The sequence below is a fragment of the Leptosomus discolor genome, unplaced genomic scaffold (assembly GCF_034619465.1).
Source record: "Leptosomus discolor isolate bLepDis1 unplaced genomic scaffold, bLepDis1.hap2 HAP2_SCAFFOLD_162, whole genome shotgun sequence".
Taxonomy (NCBI): domain Eukaryota; kingdom Metazoa; phylum Chordata; class Aves; order Leptosomiformes; family Leptosomidae; genus Leptosomus; species Leptosomus discolor.
This window is the reverse complement of record NW_028237907.1, coordinates 101,315-119,725: the sequence shown is the minus strand read 5'-3', so window position 1 is coordinate 119,725 and position 18,411 is coordinate 101,315. Positions and strand designations below refer to the sequence as shown.

At 71.3% G+C, this 18,411-nt stretch overlaps 3 protein-coding genes across 3 annotated transcripts; 2 read left to right on the top strand and 1 right to left on the bottom strand.

Annotated features, from left to right (window-relative positions):
- Positions 1–1,951: 1,951 nt before the first annotated feature.
- Positions 1,952–5,308, top strand: LOC147412438 (ETS domain-containing transcription factor ERF-like). Its single transcript, XM_086481377.1, is given in 10 exon segments — positions 1,952–2,015; positions 3,072–3,176; positions 3,179–3,305; positions 3,779–3,866; positions 3,868–3,933; positions 3,935–3,976; positions 4,068–4,109; positions 4,112–4,196; positions 4,301–4,359; positions 5,297–5,308. Coding segments are annotated over 10 exon segments (690 nt in total).
- Positions 5,309–5,446: 138 nt separating this feature from the next.
- Positions 5,447–14,210, bottom strand: ARHGEF1 (Rho guanine nucleotide exchange factor 1). Its single transcript, XM_086481376.1, is given in 33 exon segments — positions 5,447–5,481; positions 5,755–5,835; positions 5,918–5,977; positions 6,149–6,336; positions 6,881–6,976; positions 7,070–7,165; positions 7,240–7,325; positions 7,445–7,532; positions 7,733–7,856; positions 7,858–7,901; positions 8,011–8,086; positions 8,169–8,246; positions 8,335–8,435; positions 8,534–8,648; positions 8,747–8,872; positions 9,339–9,421; positions 9,500–9,646; positions 9,719–9,903; positions 10,126–10,308; positions 10,898–11,012; positions 11,100–11,261; positions 11,496–11,534; positions 11,666–11,756; positions 11,843–11,945; positions 12,077–12,106; positions 12,621–12,761; positions 12,850–12,955; positions 13,216–13,258; positions 13,358–13,456; positions 13,741–13,854; positions 13,947–13,993; positions 14,113–14,128; positions 14,184–14,210. Coding segments are annotated over 32 exon segments (3,084 nt in total). The 3' UTR covers positions 5,447–5,481; positions 5,755–5,760.
- A 2,349-nt stretch (positions 14,211–16,559) lies between these two features.
- Positions 16,560–17,929, top strand: CD79A (CD79a molecule). Its single transcript, XM_086481375.1, has 6 exons — positions 16,560–16,573; positions 16,665–16,702; positions 16,905–17,360; positions 17,444–17,562; positions 17,650–17,718; positions 17,803–17,929. The coding sequence occupies exons 1-6, from the start codon at positions 16,560–16,562 to the stop codon at positions 17,914–17,916; spliced, it is 810 nt and encodes a 269-aa protein (XP_086337501.1). The 3' UTR covers positions 17,917–17,929.
- The last annotated feature ends 482 nt before the right edge of the window (positions 17,930–18,411 follow it).

Genomic DNA, 18,411 nt, shown 5'->3' with positions numbered 1-18,411 from the left:
TGTATGGAGGGTGTGCGTGCCGGGGGTGAGGGTATAGGGGTGTGGGTGCGGGGGGCGAGGGTATAGGGGATGTACAGAGAGGGGGTGAGGGTATAAGGGTGTGTGTGAAAGATTGGAGGGTATAGGGGTTGTACAGAAAGGGCGTGAGGGTATAGGGGTTGTACAGAGAGGGGGTGAGGGTATGGGGGTGTGCATGCGGGGCGTGAATGTATAGGGGATGTACAGAGAGGGGGTGAGGGTATGGGGGTGTGCGTGAAGGATCGGAAGGTATAGGGGATGTAGAGAAAGGGGGTAAGGGTATAGGGATGTGCGTGAAGAATCAGAGGTATAGGGGATGTACAGAAAGGGGGTGAGAGTATGGGGGTATACGTGCAGGGGGTGAGGGTATAGGGGCGTACGTAAAGGGGTGAGCTTATAGGAGTGTATGTAAAGGATCGGAGGGTATAGGGGACGTACGTGCCAGGACTGAGAGTATCAGGGGGGTGTGTGCAGGGCTCAAGCTTATAGGAATGTTCGTGAAGGATCTGAATGTATAGGGGTGTACGTGCAGGGCGGAGGGTATAGGGGATGGATGTGCAGGGCTTGTGCATACAGGGGTGTACGTGCAGGGGTTGCATGTATAGGGGTGTACGTGAAGAGTCTGACAGTATAGGGGTGTATGTGAAGGCTCTGAGGGTATGGGGGTGTATGTGAAGGGTCTGGGCATGCAGAGACACACGTGCAGGTGTGCCCATAAGGGACGGGAGCGTGTTGGGGCACACGTGTGGGTAGGCGCAGGGGTGCGGGTGTGCGCAGGGTGTTGCGTGTGCAGGGGATGTGCTGCAGGGACACAGGGTGCGCGTGACTGTCCATGCGAGGGCTTCTGCGGAGCGTGCAAGGAGCACGTGTAAGGTGTGTGTAAGGTGTGTACTGTGCATGTAGGGGCGTGCATGGTGCATGTCTGAGGGCTCTGCTCATGTGCCTGGGCACGTGTGCAAGGAGAGGGTGTGTGTAAGGGGGGGTGTGTGTGGCAGGTATGGGAGCGTATGTGCGAGGGGCAGGTTTGGGTGTCAGGGAGGTGTACGCGTGTGCAAGGGCTGTGCGTGTATGAAATGCGTGTGAGAGGGGTGTGTGCACGTGTAAGGGAGGGGCGCGAGTGCCAAAGGGATGGGGGTGTGTGTAAGGGGCACGTACACATGTGCAAGGGTGGAGGGTGTGTGTGTGTGTGTGCAGGGGATTATGCGTACTGGGGCGGTGTGTATAGGGCCTGTGTGTATAGGGGCTGTGCGTATAGGGGATGTGCGTACAGGGGCTGTGTGTATAGGGGATGTGTGTATAGGGGATGGGTGTGCAGGGGATGTGTGTGCAGAGTCTGTGTGTATAGGGGTGTGTGTGTATAGGGGGTGTGCACAGGGGTTGTGTGTATAGGGGCTGTGCGTATAGGGGATGTGCATATAGGGGCTGTGTGTATGGGGGGGGTGTGTATAGGGGGTGTGCACAGGGGCTGTGTATAGGGGTGCATGTATAGAGGCTGTGTGTATAGGGGGGGTGTGCACAGGGGTGCGGGTGCGGGGCCGCGGCGGGCGGGTGGCCGCGGGCCGCAATTCCAGCGCTGCTCGTTAGCGGAGCCGCCGCCGAGTTGAAAGCGCCGAGACCGAATGAAAACTAACAAGGAAACGAGCCGCTGCCGGGGGCGCGGGGGGGGCGGGGGGGGGGGGGGAACGGGGGGGCTGGGGGGGGGGGAGGGGGGGCGGGGGGGGGAAGGGGATCCTCCTGGGCCCGAAATGCTCCCCTGCGCCACGTCCTGGCACCCCGAATCCTCCCTGCACCCCCAAATCCTCCCTACACCTCCAAATCCCCCCGTGCCCCATCCCTGCACCCCCAAATACCCCCCCAAATACCCCCCCAAATACCCCCTGCACCCCCAGACCCCCCCCAACCCGCCGTGCCCCCCGCAGGTGTGACCCCCGCCATGGACTGCAGCTGCGTCTCCGACCTGCTCCTCACCTCCCCGGTGCCGGCGCTCTGGACCCCAGGTACCCCCCGGGCGGGGGGACAGGCACCCTCGGGGACCCCCCGCTGCACCCCCATGTCCCCCCCGCGCGGCACCCGACCCCTGTTCCCCGCACAGCGCAGCGCCCCCCTGTGGGGCACGGCCGGCGGTGGGGAGCGGGGGCACACGGGGACCTCGGCTGGGGCCACCCCGCTGTCACCGGGACCCAGGGGGACGTTGTCCGGGCACGTCGGGGTCACCGGGCCCCGTAGGGACACTGTCCTGGTCACCTCAGTGTCACCGTCCCCCCCCGGGGGTGCCGTCCCGGTCACCTCGGTGCCCCCCGCTTCCCACGTCCGCGGCGTGTCCCCGCAGGCTTCGCCTTCCCGGACTGGGCGTACCCAGGTCTCCAGCCCCCCCAGTCCCACCCCTACATCAGCAGATCCAGATCTCCAGCCCCCCAAATCCCACTCTATAGCACAGAACTCACACGTCTGACCCCCCAATCCCACCCCATAGCAGCCCCCCCCAGGTCTCCAGCCCCCCAACCCCACCCCATAGCAGCACACCCAGGTCCCCAGCCCCCCCAGTCCCACCCCATAGCAGCCCCCCCAGGTCTCCAGCCCCCCCAATCCCACCCCATAGCAGCACACCCAGGTCTCCAGCCCCCAAATTCCACCCTATAGCATGGAACTCACATATCTGACCCCCAAATCCCACCCCACGGTGCTGTGTGGCACCGAGCCCCCCAGCCCCCCACCCCACGGCGTGTCCCCGCAGGCTTCGCCTTCCGGACTGGGCGTACCCAGGTCCCCAGCCCCCCCAACCCCACCCCATAGCAGCACACCCAGGTCCCCAGCCCCCCAATCCCACCCCATAGCAGCACACCTGGGTCTCCAGCCCCCCCAATCCCACCCATAGCAGCACACCCGGGTCTCCAGCCCCCCCAGTCCCACCCCATAGCAGCACACCCGGGTCCCCAGCCCCCCAAACCCCACCCCATAGCAGCACACCCGGGTCTCCAGCCCCCCCAGTCCCGCCCCATAGCGGCGGCTCCAGGTCTCCAGCCCCCCACAGGGTCCCCCGTGCCCCCCCGCAGGCTTCGCCTTCCCGGACTGGGCGTACAAGCCGGAGTCGAGCCCGGGCTCGCGGCAGATCCAGCTCTGGCACTTCATCCTGGAGCTGCTGCGGCAGGAGCAGTACCGGAGGTGATCGCCTGGCAGGGCGACTACGGCGAGTTCGTCATCAAGGACCCCGACGAGGTGGCGCGGCTCTGGGGGGTCCGCAAGTGCAAGCCCCACATGAACTACGACAAGCTCAGCCGCGCCCTCAGGTGGGGGGGCGGCGCCCCCGGGACCCCCCGGCACCCGCACCCCGGGACCCCCATGACACGCCTGGCACCACACGCACCCCCCGACCAACCCTGGGAGAACTGCGGGCACTGGGGAGCACTGCGGGGCACTGGGGATGCTGGGAGTACTGGGGATGCTTGGGGGTACTGGGGAGAACTGGGGGCACTGGGGGGGCACTGGCGGGTCCTGCGGAGCACTGTGGGGGGGAGACACGACACACCGTGGGGGGAGCCCCCGGGGAGGCACTGCGGGGGGTGGGTGTGTGTCCTGCGCAGGCACCGGACGGCGGGGCCTGGGGGGAAGCCGGGGGGGCACCGGGGGGTGCTGCGGAGGCACCGTGAGGTCCTGCGGAAGCACTGGGGAGGTCCCGGGCGCAGCGGGGGGGGTGGGGGGGTGTATGTGTCCCGGGCGCACCGGGGGGGTCCCGGGGGCGGCGCTGACGACCCCCCCCCAGGTACTACTACAACAAGCGGATCCTGCACAAGACCAAGGGCAAACGCTTCACCTACAAGTTCAACTTCAGCAAAGTGCTGCTGGTCAACTGCCCCCCTGCTGGAGCTGCCCGCCGCGGGGGGGCCGCTGCTGCTGGCCCCCGCCCCCTGCCCCCCCGGGGGGGGGCACCGGCCCCGACACCGGCCCCCTCACCCCCGAGGTGCGGGGGGGGGGACGGGGAGGGGGTGAAGGGGAAAAGGAGGGAGGGGAAAGGGGGGGGTGTCTCCCCGCTGACTCCCCGCCCCCCGCAGACGCTGCAGTCGCTCTTCTGCGTCCCCCCGCCCCGCCGACCCCCCCGGGCGCCCCCCCCCCGCTCTTCCAGCGGCAACCGGAGAGCGAGAAGCTGCGGCTGGAGGCGACCGTGCCCTTCCTGGGCCCCGGTGAGCGGCGGGGGGGGAACGACACACGGGGGGGGGTACCCACACACAGGGGGGGGGGTGATGGCGGCTGCAGCCCCGGTCTCACACCCCCCCCGCCCCCGCAGGTCTCCCGGGGTACGCGAAGGCGCCGCTGGGGGGGCTGGGGCGGCCCGCCGGTGCCCGAGTACCCGTGGGGGTGGGGGCCGTACCTGCCCGCCGCGCTCTACCCGCCCCCCCTTCTACCCGCCGCTGCCCCCCCCGCCGCCGCCGCCCCCCCCCGCGCCGCCGCCCCCCCCGCACCGGAACCGGGATCCGACTCGGAGCTGGAGGTAACGGACGGCGGCGGCGGCGGCGGCGGCGGGGGGGGCGGGGGGGGCAGCTCGGCGGAGGAGGCCGGCAGCCCCCCCCCCCCGCCCCGCCGCCGCCCCTGACCCCCCCGCCAGGATCCGGGGGGGGTGTGTGTGTCTAACACCCCCCCCCAATCCCCACACACCGGGGGGGGGGGGGGCAGAGCCGCGGCCCTCCCCCTTTTTTAACCCCCCCCCCCCGCCACTGGAAGTGCAATACGGTCTGTGCCCCCCCCGCTTGTGCGTCGTTGTGATGGAGGAACGAGCCCCCCCCCCCCCCGCGACCCCCCCCCTCGTGTAAAATACGCCCTCCGCAGCCCGCCCCCCCCCGACTCCCCCCGCCCCCGGCGGCTGCTCAAGCAATAAAGTCACCTCGCTCGGCCTCGCCTCCGCCTGGGGGGGGACACCCGGGCATGGGGGCGGGACACACGACCCCGGGCATGGGGGACACACACACACCGCCCCCCCCGCCAGAAAGGACCGACGGGGACAGAAGCAACGACAGTTTATTTGGCATTTTCCCAGATTCTTTGGTTTTCAACCCAAGGCACCGCCCCCCCCCCCCCCCCCCCCCCCCCCCCCCCCGGGCTCTGCGGAAGGGGCGGGGGTTGCCCCCCCCAGCGCCTGCTCCCAGCAGCGGGGGGGGGGGGGGCGGGGGTCCCTGCAGTTTGTTCCCCCCCCCATTTTCTGTACAAAGGTTAAAAAAGCCCCGACCAGCCCCACAGCGCGGGGGGCCCCCACAGCCCCGTCTTTGCCCCCCCCCCCCCGCTGCAGTCCCATATATAAATCCAGCGAATGTAGAAAACCCAACAAAGAGCGCGGGGGGGGGGGGGGGGGCGGGAGGGGGCGACGGGGGCCCCCCCGAAACGGTACCGGGGGGGGGCACCAGGGTACGGCCCCGCGTTGCTGCCCCACGGCGCGGGGGTGAGAGGTGCCCCGAATCCGCCGGGGGGGGGGGCCTAGGGGGGCAGAGATGGAGACGGGTCAGCGAGCCCGAGGTGCGCCCCCCCTTCCCTCCCCCGCCCGCCCCACGGCGAGGCGCGCCCCCCCCGCACAAGGCAGCCCCCTTTCCCCCCCTCCCATGCTGCAGCCCACCCCACGGCACCCCCAGCCCCACGGCACAGGCCCTACAAGCGCCCCCAGCCCACAGCACCCCCAGAACTCACCCCATTGCACCCCCTGCCCTGCAGCATTTGCCCCACAGCACCCCCAGCCCCACGGCACCCCCTTACCTGCCCTCATGTGAAGAGGCAGCCGGTGGAGCTGCGCTTGGCCAGGAACTGCTGGAGCTCCCAGTAATGCTCCTCCATCTCCTGGGGGGCCAGACCCGCACCCGTCAGGGGGGGGCCCAGACCCACACCCCTTGCGGGGGAACACGCCCCCCACGCCCCTCACCTTCAGCCCCTGCAGCGTCTCCTCCAGGCCCTGCAGCTCGTCCCCCAGCCAGGCCGCCTGCTGCGGGGGGAGCGCCAGGGGGGTCCCGGCCCCCCCCCACCTCGGGCAGCCGGGACCCCCACTGCGGGGAGCAGGGGGCCGTTGGGGGTGCCCCCTGGGAGGGGACAGAGAGAGTGAGGGGGTGGGTTAAACCCCGATGTCCCCCCAACCCTGCATCGCCCCCCCCCGTACCTGCGGCCCCCCCTCGGGGCGCTGCCCCCGGCCCTCGCCCTCGCTCTCGGCCCCGTCGCCCGCGTCCCGCCGCTCCTCCTCGGGGGGGGCCGGGCCGGGGCCCCCCCAGGCGTCCTCGGGGGGGGAGGTGGCCCCGTCACCCCCTGCCACCAGCGTCGGCCCCGGCAGAAGCTGCTTCAGCACCGACACTGGGGAGGGGGCGAAGGAGAAGGGTGAGGGGGCGGCTGTGGGGAGGGGGTGCAGAGCTTGGGGGCTGGGGGCACAGCAGCAGGGCGCGGGTCTGGGTTTGGATTTGGGTCTGGATTTGGGGTCCAGGTTTGGGGCAGAGTTTTGGGGTCTGGGGTCCAGGTTTGGGGTCTGAGTGTGGGGTCTAGGTTTGGATTTGGGTCTAGGTTTGGGTCTAGGCTTGGATTTGGGGTCTGGGGTCAGTTTGTATTTGGGGTCTGGGTTTGGGGTCTGGGGGCACAGCAGCGTGGTTTAGGGCAGGGTCTGGGGTCCAGGTTTGGGGTCTGAGTGTGGGGTCTAGGTTCGGATTTGGGGTCCAGGTTTGGGTCTGGGTTTGGATTTGGGGTCTGGGTTTGGGATCTGGAGTCAGTTTGGATTTATCCAGGTCCGGGTCTCGGGGCACAGCAGTGTGCTGCAGGGCAGGGTCCGGGTCTGGGGTCTGCTCTCACCTCTGCGCAGGGCGGCGGCGGCCAGGCCCCCCTCCCCGCCCGCCCGGGGGGGTCCCGCTCCGGGCCAGCAGCTCGGCCAGCGCCCGCTCCGCCTCCCTCTTCTCCGGGCTCCCCGCAGACTCGGTGCCCTCCACTGCCCCGTCCTTCTCACGCTCTGGGGAGGGGAGGGGGGGCCCGTCAGACCTCCCCCCCCGCGCCCCCGCCACACGCAGGGCTGCGCCCCCTGCCCCCCGGACCCTCCGCTCACCGTCCAGGGGCAGCGGCTCCTTCAGGGACCCCCCATTCTCCGAGCTGCTCAGCAGGGGCTCCCGGTAACCGCTGGGGCAAGAAGGGGGGGGGGGGGCTCAGCAGAGAACTCGACGCCCCCCCCCCCCCAAAAGCGCCCCCCCCACACTCACTAGATGGGGCTGTGGGGGCTCTGCCCCCCCTCCCCGCGAGGTCTTTGCCGGTGGGACCCCGGCAGCTTGAGGGAGCCGGCTGTCTCGCTGATCATGGCACACCAGCTGGGAGGGGAGAGGGGGGGGTGAGCACTCCCCAGAATACTGCCAGCCCCACAGAATCCCCCACCCCCTCGAGCCCCCCCAAAAAACCCCGAGCCCCCTGAGCCCCCCTCCCCACTCACTTCTTCCTCTCTGAGACCGTCTGCGCCACCAGCTCGTAGATCTGCGCCCCGTTCTCCCAGCTGATGATGACGTAAAAAGCCTTGTGGTCTGGGGGGGGGGGGGCAGCAAAAGGGGGGTGTCAGGGTGGGGGGAGAGCGTTTTGGGGTGACCCGAGGCCCCCCCCTACTCCGCTCTGCCCCACAGCGACCAGTTCCAGCCCCTTGCCCACGCAGACGCCCCGTGCTCCAAACTGGCCCCGGTGCCCCGAGAACCAGCCCCCGCACCCCCAAAACCAGACACCCCCCCACCTGTGGCGACCTCGCGGGTCATGGCGGAGCTGAGCTTGATGATGGGGCTCAGCATCTGCTTGCCGTCGGGCGCGGGGGTGATGGTGCGGCTGTGGCACCGCAGCACCAGCCGCTCCTCCTGCCGCCTGCAGCAGCACCAGCAGGTCGTCCAGCAGCAGCACATGCACGTCTGTGGGGAGAGGGGGGACGCACCCCAAAACCCCGCGGGGGGGAGGGTGTGTCAGCAGGGCGCCCCACTACACCCCCGCTACCCACAGTCACCCCCCCGCATCACTCACCCACGGCTTTGTCCCGGGTGACGCGCCAGGTCAGCGGCCCCTCGTGCACCAGGTTCCTCTTGGTGATGTCCGTGTTCTGGGGGGTTCGGGGGAGGTCAGGGGGGGTTAAGGGAGCGGGAGCTCCCCTTGAACCCCGCAGCAGCCCCCCCTCACCTCACCTTGAACTCGCTCAGCAGCGGGTCCATGCTCTGCTTCAGGTTGGAGAGGTCCAGGCGCCGCTGGTAGTCCTTCAGCTTCTGCACGGGGGGGGGGGGGGGGAAGGGGGGGTGAGGGGACACTGGGAGCACGGGGGGGACACGCAGGGGACACGGGGCGACCCCTTACCATGAGGTTCTCCATGTCCCGCACCTCCTGGTTGACGTGGTTGAGGATCTGGCGGCAGCACTCAGCCGCCTGCTCCACCTTGGCCCGCTCGCCCGCCGCCTCTGCAGGGGGGGGACACAGGGACGGATGGAGGGAGGGACGGGGGGTTTCAGGGGGGTCTGGGGGCGCGGCACGGCCCCCTCCCCGCAGCCCCTCTCACCAGTGCACTTGGTGATGTTGTGGAGCAGCAGCGGGTACTTGGTGAGGCGCTGCATCTCGGTGGGGATGATGTCCTTCAGCTGCAGCCGGCGGCAGCGGGGCTGGCTCTCCGCCTCCTGGGGGGGGCGAGGGCAGGGTGCTGGGGTGGGGGGGCGCGCTGGGGGACCCCCCGCGGGGTGTGGGGGGGTGTGGGGGGGGGCACGCTCGAGAGTACCTGGATGAACTGGCTGAAGCGGGCGTCCTTGCGCTGCTTGGCCTTGAGCTGCTCGAGGGCGAAGGACTGGCGGCTGCAGAACCGCGCCGAGATCTTCTGGAACCAGCTGCCCTCCGTGCCCTCGAACTGGGGGGGCCCGCCACGCTGACACAGGCCCCCTGTGCGCCTGCACCTACCCCGCTGTGCGCTTACGCGGAGCCCACACGCTCAGACCACGTGCTTACACGTAGCCCCCACGCTTACCCTGCACACTTACATGTAGCCCACACGCTTACCATGCACACTTGCACGTAGCCCCACGCTTACCCCACATGCTTACACGTAGCCCACACGCTTAACTTGCAGTTACACATGTCCTACATGCTTACACATACCCCCACACGCTTACACGTACCCTGCCCGCTTGCCCTGCACGCACACACGTGCCCTGCACACCTCAGTACCCCCCACACGCTCACCCCGCACCCGACCCCCACGCTCGCTCCGTACCCTCGCCTAAACCCACCCCCGCGTGCCCCCGGTTCCCACTCACCGCCCCTGCAGACCCCCACGGACCCCCCCGCGCCCCCTTGGGCCCCCGCCACGCGCTCACCCGCGCCAGCAGGACGTCCCCGATCTCGGCGATGATGTAGCCACTCTCCTCCCGCAGCTTCTTCAGGCTGTCGAGGAAGACGGCTGGGGCAGGGCGGGGCTCGGACCCCCCGACCCCTCTCCCCCCCAAACCGACCCCCCCCGGCCCCCCCCCCGACTCACTGTGCACCTCCACCAGGTCCTCCAGGCTGGGGAAGATGTTGGAGAGCTCCTGCTCGTCGAAGAAGGCCTCCCGCAGCATGGGCTGGTAGAAGAGCTCCAGCAGGACGCGCAGCATCCGCACGTGGGCGTGCTCCGTCAGGAACAGCTCTGGGGGGGCCCGGGGGGGTCAGGGGGGGAACCGGCTCGGGGGGGGTCGGTTGGGGAAGGGGGAGGTCTCACCGTTGATGACTTCTTGCCGCTTGACTTCGCTCTTCTTCAGCCTGAGGAGTGCGTCGGGGGCGGCGAGCTGCCGCCAGGCTGGCGGCTCCAGCTCCAGCTCCGCAACGCGCGGCTCAGTCTCCTCAGACTGGGGAGGCAGAAAGGACTGCGGGGGCTCGCCCCCCCCCGGCCCCCCCGGCTCCAGGCTGCGGGGACACAGAGGGGGGGAAAAGGAGCGATAGGGGGGGGTGGGCTTCAGCGCGCCGGGAGCAGCCACCCCCGGTGGGCTTCAGTGCCAGCCACCCCAAGGCAACCCCCTCGCTCCCGCGCCAAACCCCGCCGGGTGGTGATCCTGGGGCGCCCCCCACCCCCCCTAGGGTGGGTCGCAGGACTAGGAGGTGGGGGCTGCCGGGCGCCCCGCCACCTACGTGGGTCGGCGGCGGGGGTCGGGGGTGGCGGCCCCCTCCTCCGGGCAGGCGGCGCGCAGGTCGACGTCGCTGCGGGAGCGCGGCTGCCGCTTGCCCTTGGCCGAGCCGCCGCCGCCGCCGCGCTGGGAGCGCCTCCGCTCCGACACCCGCAGGCTCTCCGAGCGGCCCAGCTTCCCCGGCAGCCTGCGGGGCGGGGGGGGCGCGGGGGGGCACCCCGAAGCCGAGGGGGGCGGGCGGACGGACATGCGACGGACAGACATGCAGACGGACACGCGACGGACACGCGACGGACACGGGCAGCACAGAGAGCACGGGAGGGGGGCATGCACAGGTGGAGGGGGGGAGAGAAACGGCGTGAGATCTTTTGGGGGGGCCATGCGTCTGATTCAGGGGGGGCGCAGAGCCATGCATCAGCTCGGGGGGGAGGCCCTGGGGGGAGGGAGGGGGCCGGGGGTGCCCAGTACTTAGCTGAGTCGGCGGGTGGCTCTAAGGCCCCCCCCCGGCACCGTCGCGCCCCTCAGGCATGCAAGGAGGGGCCGGGGGGGGGCACCAACCTGATCCGCCTTCTGGGGAGAGAGAGCGGGTTAGTTAGGGGGGGTGGGGGGCAGCAGCCAAGCTGGGTGTGAGGGGGGGGAGCACACGCATGAGAGGGCCCCTGTGCCCCCCTTCTCCCGGGGGGGGGGGGTGTGTGTGTGTGCTAATTTGGGGGGTCACTCGCTGAAGCGGGGTGCCCCCCCCAGCAGAAACGGGGGGGGGAGGAGTGGCATCTCACCTCTCATTCTCGGCCCCCTCCTCCGTAGGGTGCTGCTCACCGGCGGGGGGCTCTGGGGGGCAGAGGCCTCGAGGGGGGGGGTCTCCCAGCTCCAAGGAGCCTGGGGGGTCTGAGCCTATGGGGTGGGGGGGGATGAGCGAGAAGAACACTGAGGACCCCCCCCCATCCCAAACCCACGCCCCCCCCCCCCCCCCCGCCTCACCTGCATCACCCTCGGCGCCCTCCCCAGGTGGGGGGTTGATGGTGACGGCCACACTGGGGGGGTCAGGGGTCCCGGATGCCCCCCCTCTGGGCCGCGCAGCCCCCCCGTCTGTCCTCTCGGCAGCCTTGGGGCCCTTCCTCTCAGGATGCGGCACCTTGTCGGCTGCGGGGGGGGGGGAGGCGGGGGGCGGTAAAATCCCCTCAGCCCCCGTCCCCAATACCTCCTCTGAGCCCAGCCCCCCCCTGCCTGCCCCCTTTCCCACCCCCCCCCCCGCCGAGGACCCCAGGGGTGGGGGACTGGGTGTCGGCATGCGGGGTGGGTGTCAGCCTGGGCCGGGGGGGCAGCTCTCGGGTGAGGGGTGGGTGAGGGGCTGAGAGGTCCCAGGCTGGGAGGTACCTTCGCTCTCAGGGCCTTTGCTTTGCCTGAAATCGGCGTCTGCAAGAGAGAAAACGGGGAGGGGAGGGTGCTGGGCTGAGCCCCCCCCCGGCTTGCAACGGGGGAGAAATGGGCTGGGGGGGGGGTGTGTGAGGCTGTCGGGAAGGACCCCCCCGCAGCCCCCCACTCACTGTGGGCGTCCCGGCCCCAGAGGGCCGCCCCCGGCAGGCTGAAGCCCTTCCGCGACTTGGCCTGCAGCTCGTCCGCCTTCTTCCCCGAAATCTGCGGGAGGTGGGGGGGGGGTCAGCGGGAACTGGGGGGTTCAGAGGGAACCGGGGGGGGTCCCGTCCCGCCCCCGGGGGTCTCACCTTTTTGCGGAAGAAGTTGGATTTGGATTTCTTGCCGTCGCCCAACTTGGTTTTAACCCCCAGGTACTTCATGTAGGTGACGATAGCACCGAAGATGGCGGAGCTAGGAGGGGGACGGGGGTGAGAGAGGGCTCGGGGGGGTGTCCAGGGGGGTCTACAGTCCCACCACCGTCAGGAGCCCCCCCCCCCGACCCCCATGCAGCCCCCAAGCCCCCCCCGAAACGCTTCCCTCACCTTTTCTCCTCGTCGGAAGAGATGGTGAGGCTGGGGAAAGGAGCAGAGTGTGAACCAGGTGTCCGGGAGCCCCCCCCGCCACCCCAAATCACGCCTCAGCCCCCGCCCCTCCCCGCGGCGGCAGCATCGGGGGTCCCCTCCCCGGCCCCTCACCGGCAGGCCAGCCCCATGTCGGCGTGTCAGTGCCATCCGGCGGGGAGATGCGTGCGTGTGCTGGGACACACTGGGACGCACTGGGCTGGGGCAGAGGGGTCGGGCAGGGGGGTTTATACCGCGCCGGGGCTGATGCAATCAGGAGCAATACCCAGGAAAAAAAAAGGGGGGGGTTGGGAAGGAAAGGGGGGGGATCCTCAGCCCCGCCGCAGCTGGCTCCGGTTTGGGACCGGCGCCCGGCAGGGGAGGGCGGCCAGATGTGGCGGAGGGAGGGGACTGTCCAAAGGAAAGCGGGGACGAGGCTCCGGGCGGGGATTAGCCGGGTCGGTGGGGGGGTTTCCCGGGTCCGGGGGGGGGGGGGGGGTTATGCGGCTAGGGGGGGCCCACTCACTGCATCTCCTCCAGGCGGGCCAGCAGCACCTCCGCCAGCTGCTTCTCCTTGGCCTCCCGGATGCTGTGGTCCCGGGTGCGGTAGGACTCCAGCTCCGTCAGCTCCTGCTCCCCCGGCGTCATCCCCATCAGCCGCTTGGACCTGCCAGGAGGGGAGAGGGGGCGGGGGGGTGGCCGTTAGCCGGTGGGCCCCCCCCCTTGGCCCCTCCGGGGGGCCTGAACCCCCCCACCTGAAGTCATCCAGCTGCCGGGCGATCTCGGGCTCCTGGAAGGCCTGGATCTCCTGCAGGTACCGCCGCTGAACCTCGTCCGGCAGCAGCTCGGGGCGCGTCCGGTCTGGCGGGGAGGGGGGCGTCAGCCCGGGGAGGGGGGGACAGCCACGGACCCCCCCACACCCCCCGCCCCCACCCCTCCGCCCTCGACACCGCAGCCCTGAGCACTCGCCCCGGCTTCCGGAGGAGCTGGGTGCGGCGGGGGGTGGTGGGTGCCGGGGGTGGGGGGGGGGGCCCAAAAGGAGGGGGGGCCCCAAAAAGAGGGGGGGCTGAGGGCGGGGAAGCCACACTCCCAGCCCTTGCCAGCAGTGGGGTTTCACTCACCCAGTTCGAACTGCACCTGGTGAGGGACGGGCACCCGCAGCAGCTGCGAGGGGGGGGGAGTTTGAGGATGGGGGGTGACCCCTCCGCTGAGGCCCCCGTGAGGTGTGGGGGGGGGGGGGGGCTGCGGGGTGGGCCCACTCACCCCGGCCTTGTCCAGGAACATGTGGCAGAACTCCAGGAACTGCTTCTTGCCCTCCTTGGGGTTCATCCTGCGCAGCATGTCCACGTGCAGGTAGCAGAGCTGGGGGCCAGGGGGGGGAGCGCAGGCAGGGGTGAAGGCAGGGCGACCCCCCCCTGCCCCCCCAACCCCCTCCACCTTCCCCCCCGCCCCAACCCCCAAACCTCCCCCCCCCCCCCGATAGTGTTTTACCTCAACTCCAGCCCCTGCCAGCGGGGAGGGGGGGAACAGAGAGAAGCGGTTACACGAGGGGGAGGCGGGGGTGCGGCCACCCACCCCCCAGGGGTGCTCCCCCACCACGGTGACCCCCCCACCTCGCTGTGGTGTCCCCCCCCGGCCATGCTCACCACGGGACAGGAGTCGAACTGGAGCACGACGTGCTGCAGGAAGGCCATCAGGTAGGCCGGGTGCTGCCGCACCAGCTCCAGGCTCTGGAACAGGCTGCTCTGGTCGTCGGGGTTCTGCGGGGGTGGGGGAGGTGTCACGGGTGAGGCTGCGGGGACCCCCCAAGCCCCCATGGGGTGGCCCGGCGCCCCCCAAGCTGCCAGCTCACCGGCTCGATGTCGTTCTCAAAGTCCTCGTCCTCGGCGCCGATGATGGCCACAGCCGAGCCGCCGGCACTGCGAGCGCCCGCCGATGGGCTCTGGGGAGAGACGGGGGGACGTAGGGCAGGCGGGGGGGGACGTGAGGCAGGCAGCGGGGCCCTCCCCAGAGAGATCGGCCCCTCGGGGGGGGCTCCGGGTGTGTCCTCCCCCCGGGCCGCGGCAGCAGGGCGAGGGGTACCGCTCACCCCGTTGAAGGCCTCCTCCGGCTCCATGCTGCCCCCGGGGTGCGGGGGGGGGCCCCCCTGCCTCTCAGAGCTGCGGGGAGAGAAGGCGTCAAGGAGCGGGGCGGGAGGGGTCAGGGTTGAGATGAGGTTGCGGGATCTCGGGGCGCAGGTTTGGGGGGTGCAGACGGAGACGCCCTCCCCGCCTGGGGGGGGGGGGGGGGGCGGTGCCTGCTCTCAAAGGGGCTCTGTGCCGCACAAAGGGCCCCATTGAGAGCCCTGCGGTGGGGGGGGGAGCCTGTGCCAGCCCCCCCTCCCGTGTGCCCTCCTGCTCCGCCGGCCGGTGCTTTGGGGGGCAGCCCCTTTGTGTGTGTGGGGGGCACACTCTGGGGGTGATCCAGCACTGCTCCCCAAAACCACCAACAACCCCCCCCTCCCCGCTACCTGTTTCCGAGCTGTCGAAACGCTCTCGGTGGGGCAGGAAATGTGGCAACCCCCCCCCCACGGGCCCCGCCGAGCACGGGGGGGCGGCCCCCCAGGAGTTGGGGGGGGGTGCAGCGGCGGGGGGGGCAGCGGCAGGGATCGGATCTCTTCGGGGTGCCCCCCCCCCGGGCGGAAAGGCGTCTCCCCGGGCTGTAAAACAAAGCGTCGGCCCCCGGGTTATTGACGGAGCGAGCGGGGCTTCCTGCAGGAAGTGATGCGCAGCGCGGCGGCACCGGCCCCCGGCCCCCCCACCCCCCCCCCCGCCGCCGTGGGGCTGCGCCACGGCCCCTGCGCCACCCTGCCCCGCGGCGCGGCGGCGACACACGGCGGACGGGACCCCCCCGCTCCTGTCCCCTCGCGGCCCTCAGCCCTGCCCCACAGACCCCCACGGCCCTCACTCCTGCCCCACAGGCCCCACCCCTGCCCCACAGCCCCCCCCAGACTTCTCCTACCCCCCCACCCCTGCCCCACAGCCCCCCCCTTGCCCCTGACCTCTGCCCCACAGCCCCCCCCCCCCCCCCCTTGCTCCACAGCCCCCCCACCCCCTCACCTCTGCCCCACAGCCCCGTGGCCCGGCTGGCGGCGGCCCCGCCGCCCTGGCCCCGTTGGCCGACCTCCAGCCCGGCCCGTGGGGGGCAGCGGGTGTCCCCGCTTCTCGCTCCCCCCCGCCGCCGGGGGCGCGATTTAGAAGGGGAGACAGGCCCGTCCCGACCCCCCCGGCCTGCCGGGCGTGGCAGAGCCGCACCCCCCGCCCCCCCCCCCCCGGCGCTGCCCCCGGCCCCACGCGTGTCCCCTGTGTCTCCCCCCCCCCCGGCGCCGCGGCGGCCCGGCAGGAAGCGGCCCCCCCCCGCCATCCGCCGCGGGGGACTCACCGGCCGGGCCGCGCTGTGCCGGGATGTATCGGGCCGGGTCCGTACCGGGCTGTATCGGGCCGTACCGGGTCCGTGCCGGGCCGGGCCGCGCCGCGGGAGCAGGAACCCGCGTCCCGTCACGGGCGGGTCCCTCCGCCCGCCCCTTCCCGGCGCTTCCTGCGGGAGGAGCGAGGCCGCGGCCGCCCCTGCGCCGCCCCGCCCGGGGCCGCGCACCCCCCGGGACCGCGGGACCCCCGGGACCCTCGCCCCCGCAAGACCCCGGGATCCTGTGACCCCGAAGAGCTTTTCAAATCCCGGGGCCCCCGAGACACCCGGGATCCCCAGACCACGGGATTCCTCGGACCCTGGGACCCCTGGACCCCCGGGATCCTCGGATCTTCAAACCCCCAGACCTTCAGACTCTCAAGACCACTGGGGCCTTCAGACCCTCAGGACCCCAGGATCCTCGGACCCACAAATCCCCAGACCTTCAGACCCTCAAGACCCTGGGACCCCTGCGATCCCCGGACCCTCAAACCCCCAGACCTTCAGACCCCCAAGACTGCTGGGACCCCGGGACCTTCAGACCCTCAGGATCCCTGGGCCCCTCACACCCCAGGACCTTCAGACTCCCAAGACTCCTGGACCCCTGGGATCCCCAGATCCTCAAACCCCAGATCCCTGGGCCCCAGCGACCCCTGGGACCATGAAATCCCCCAGACCCTCAAACCCCCAGACCTCTGGGCCCCCAGGACTGCGAAACCCTGGGCCCCTGAGACCCTCCAACACCTGACACCCCAGCCCCCTGGGCCCCCTGCCCTGCCCCCACAGCCCCCTTCTCTGGGGCGGGCCGAGGGGTGATGCTGGGGTGGGGCCCGCCCTGCCCCGCCCGCCGCAGCCCCCCGGAGGACGGGCGCGGGGCACCGGGGCGCATCTCCTGCGGCAGGGCCCGGTGACGGTGGCAGCATGGCGGGCGCTCCCCCAAAACGGGGCGCCCCGCTCCCGCTCCTCCTCTGCCTCCTCCCAGGTAGGGGCTGGTGGGGAGGGGGCGCGGGGCTGTGGCGGCATGGGGGTCTTGGGGTACGGGTGCACATGGAGGGGGGTCCCGGGGTGCTGCCACCTTGCACCTCTAACGGGGGGGAACTGCACCGGCCCCTCATGCGGCCCGCAGCAGCGGTGACCCCCCAAAGGGCGGCCAGCTGGCGGCGGGTGGGCGCAGCACCCCAAAAAGCTGCACACCCCCCCCCCGCCCCCCACTGAGGCACCCCGGAACAGCCCGTCGCCCGTCCCAGCACTTCCTGTCAACAGCGCCCGGCGGAGGAACCGAAACTGGCCCCGAGCTGGGGGTGTTGGGGCGGGGCCGGGCGAGAGGGCTTGGGGGGCCGCAGTGACCCCCCGTCGTCGTTCGCAGGGTATCTCTGCCAGGAGCCTACCACGGTGTGCCCGGACGGCAAGTGCATGGTGCCGCCAGCGCCCCCCCAGCTGTCCCGCAGCCCCCTGACCGTGGTGAGCAACATCACCGCGGCGGCGGCAGGCGGCTGCAACGCCGGCCCGGTGATGGTGGAGCCCGGCCCCACGTCCCGCACTGCCACCGTGGGCGACCACCTCAGCCTGGAGTGCCGGTTCCAGGCCCCCGCCAAGGCGCGGGTGACCTGGTACCAGGTGTGCCCCCACCGCAACTGCAGCCACTCCCGCGCCGCCGTCGAGGACGGGGAGCCCGGGCGGCAGCTGCGGCGGGAGGAGGAGGAAGGTCGTGTCACCCTCACCTTCCTCCACCTGACGCACAACGACACCGGCCTCTACTACTGCCGGGTGGAGGCCGGCCCGGCCGCTGGGCAGTCCTGCGGCACCTTCCTGCAGGTGCGCGGTGAGTGCTGGGGGGACGCAGCGGGGGGGGGGGTGGGGTTGGAGGGTCAGGGCTGACCCCCCGCCCCCTCCTGCCGGCAGCAGACCCCATGGCCGTGCCCTTCCTCAACCTGAAAGAGTCCACCAAGAACCGGATCATCACGGCTGAGGGCATCCTGCTGCTGCTCTGCGCTGTGGGGCCCAGCCTCTTCCTCCTCTTCAGGGTGAGGAGGGCATGTGGGGGGGTCTGGGGGGGGTGGGGGGTGGGGGGTCTCGGGGTGCAGCTGCCCTCCCTAACGCTGCCCCTGCAGAAGCGGTGGGCCAACGAGCGGCTGCTGCAGATGAAGAAGAGCGCCTGCGAGGAGGAGAACCTCTATGAGGTGAGGCCCCTGCGCCCACCGGCGCAGCACCCACCCCCCTCCAATGCACCCCCACCCCCCCAACCGCATCTCCCCCCTCCCCAGGGGCTGAACCTGGATGAGTGCTCCATGTACGAGGACATCTCACGGGGGCTGCAGCCCACCTACCAGGACGTGGGCAGCCTCCACGCCGACGACGCCCAGCTGGAGAAGCCCTGAGGGTCCTGCTGGACCCCCGTGCCCCCCCATGCCCCGCACCCCCCTCGAGGCTTCGCTTCGTTAGAGCATGAGGCTCGCTGGGCACGCCCCGCCCCAATAAAGCTAACGAGCTGCCCGGCTCTGCATGGCATCGGCGCTGAGAAAAGGCAGCGAGCGCGAAGCCACCGGCGCTTCCTGCCCACGGGCTGCGGCACAGCACCCGGGGGGGCTCCTGCTGCGGGGTGGCGGGGGCTGCTGTCCCCTCCCGGCGCAGGTGGGGTGTCCTTTGGGGGGGCACGTCAGCGTCTCCCCGCCCTCCGTCCTCATCCCGCACAGAGGAGCCTCCCTCCCACCGCGGCTCCTCACCTTTCCCTGGGTTTCACCAGGTGTCTGCGGTGCAGGGGCTGGGCTGCACGATGGACCCCTCAGCCCTGGGTGCTTGTGGGGTGACGGACCCCTCAGCCCCGGGTCCCTGGGGGCTCATGGTGTCCCATCAGCCCCGGGGTTCTGTGCGCT

What these genes read in the sequence shown, in the direction of transcription:
- CD79A (XM_086481375.1), top strand. An exon ending in GGGCGGCCAGCTGGCGGCGG is followed by an intron (nt 16,703 to 16,904) that starts GTGGGCGCAGCA and finishes CGTCGTTCGCAG; the next exon opens with GGTATCTCTGCCAGGAGCCT. An exon ending in AGGAGGAGAACCTCTATGAG is followed by an intron (nt 17,719 to 17,802) that starts GTGAGGCCCCTG and finishes CCCCCTCCCCAG; the next exon opens with GGGCTGAACCTGGATGAGTG.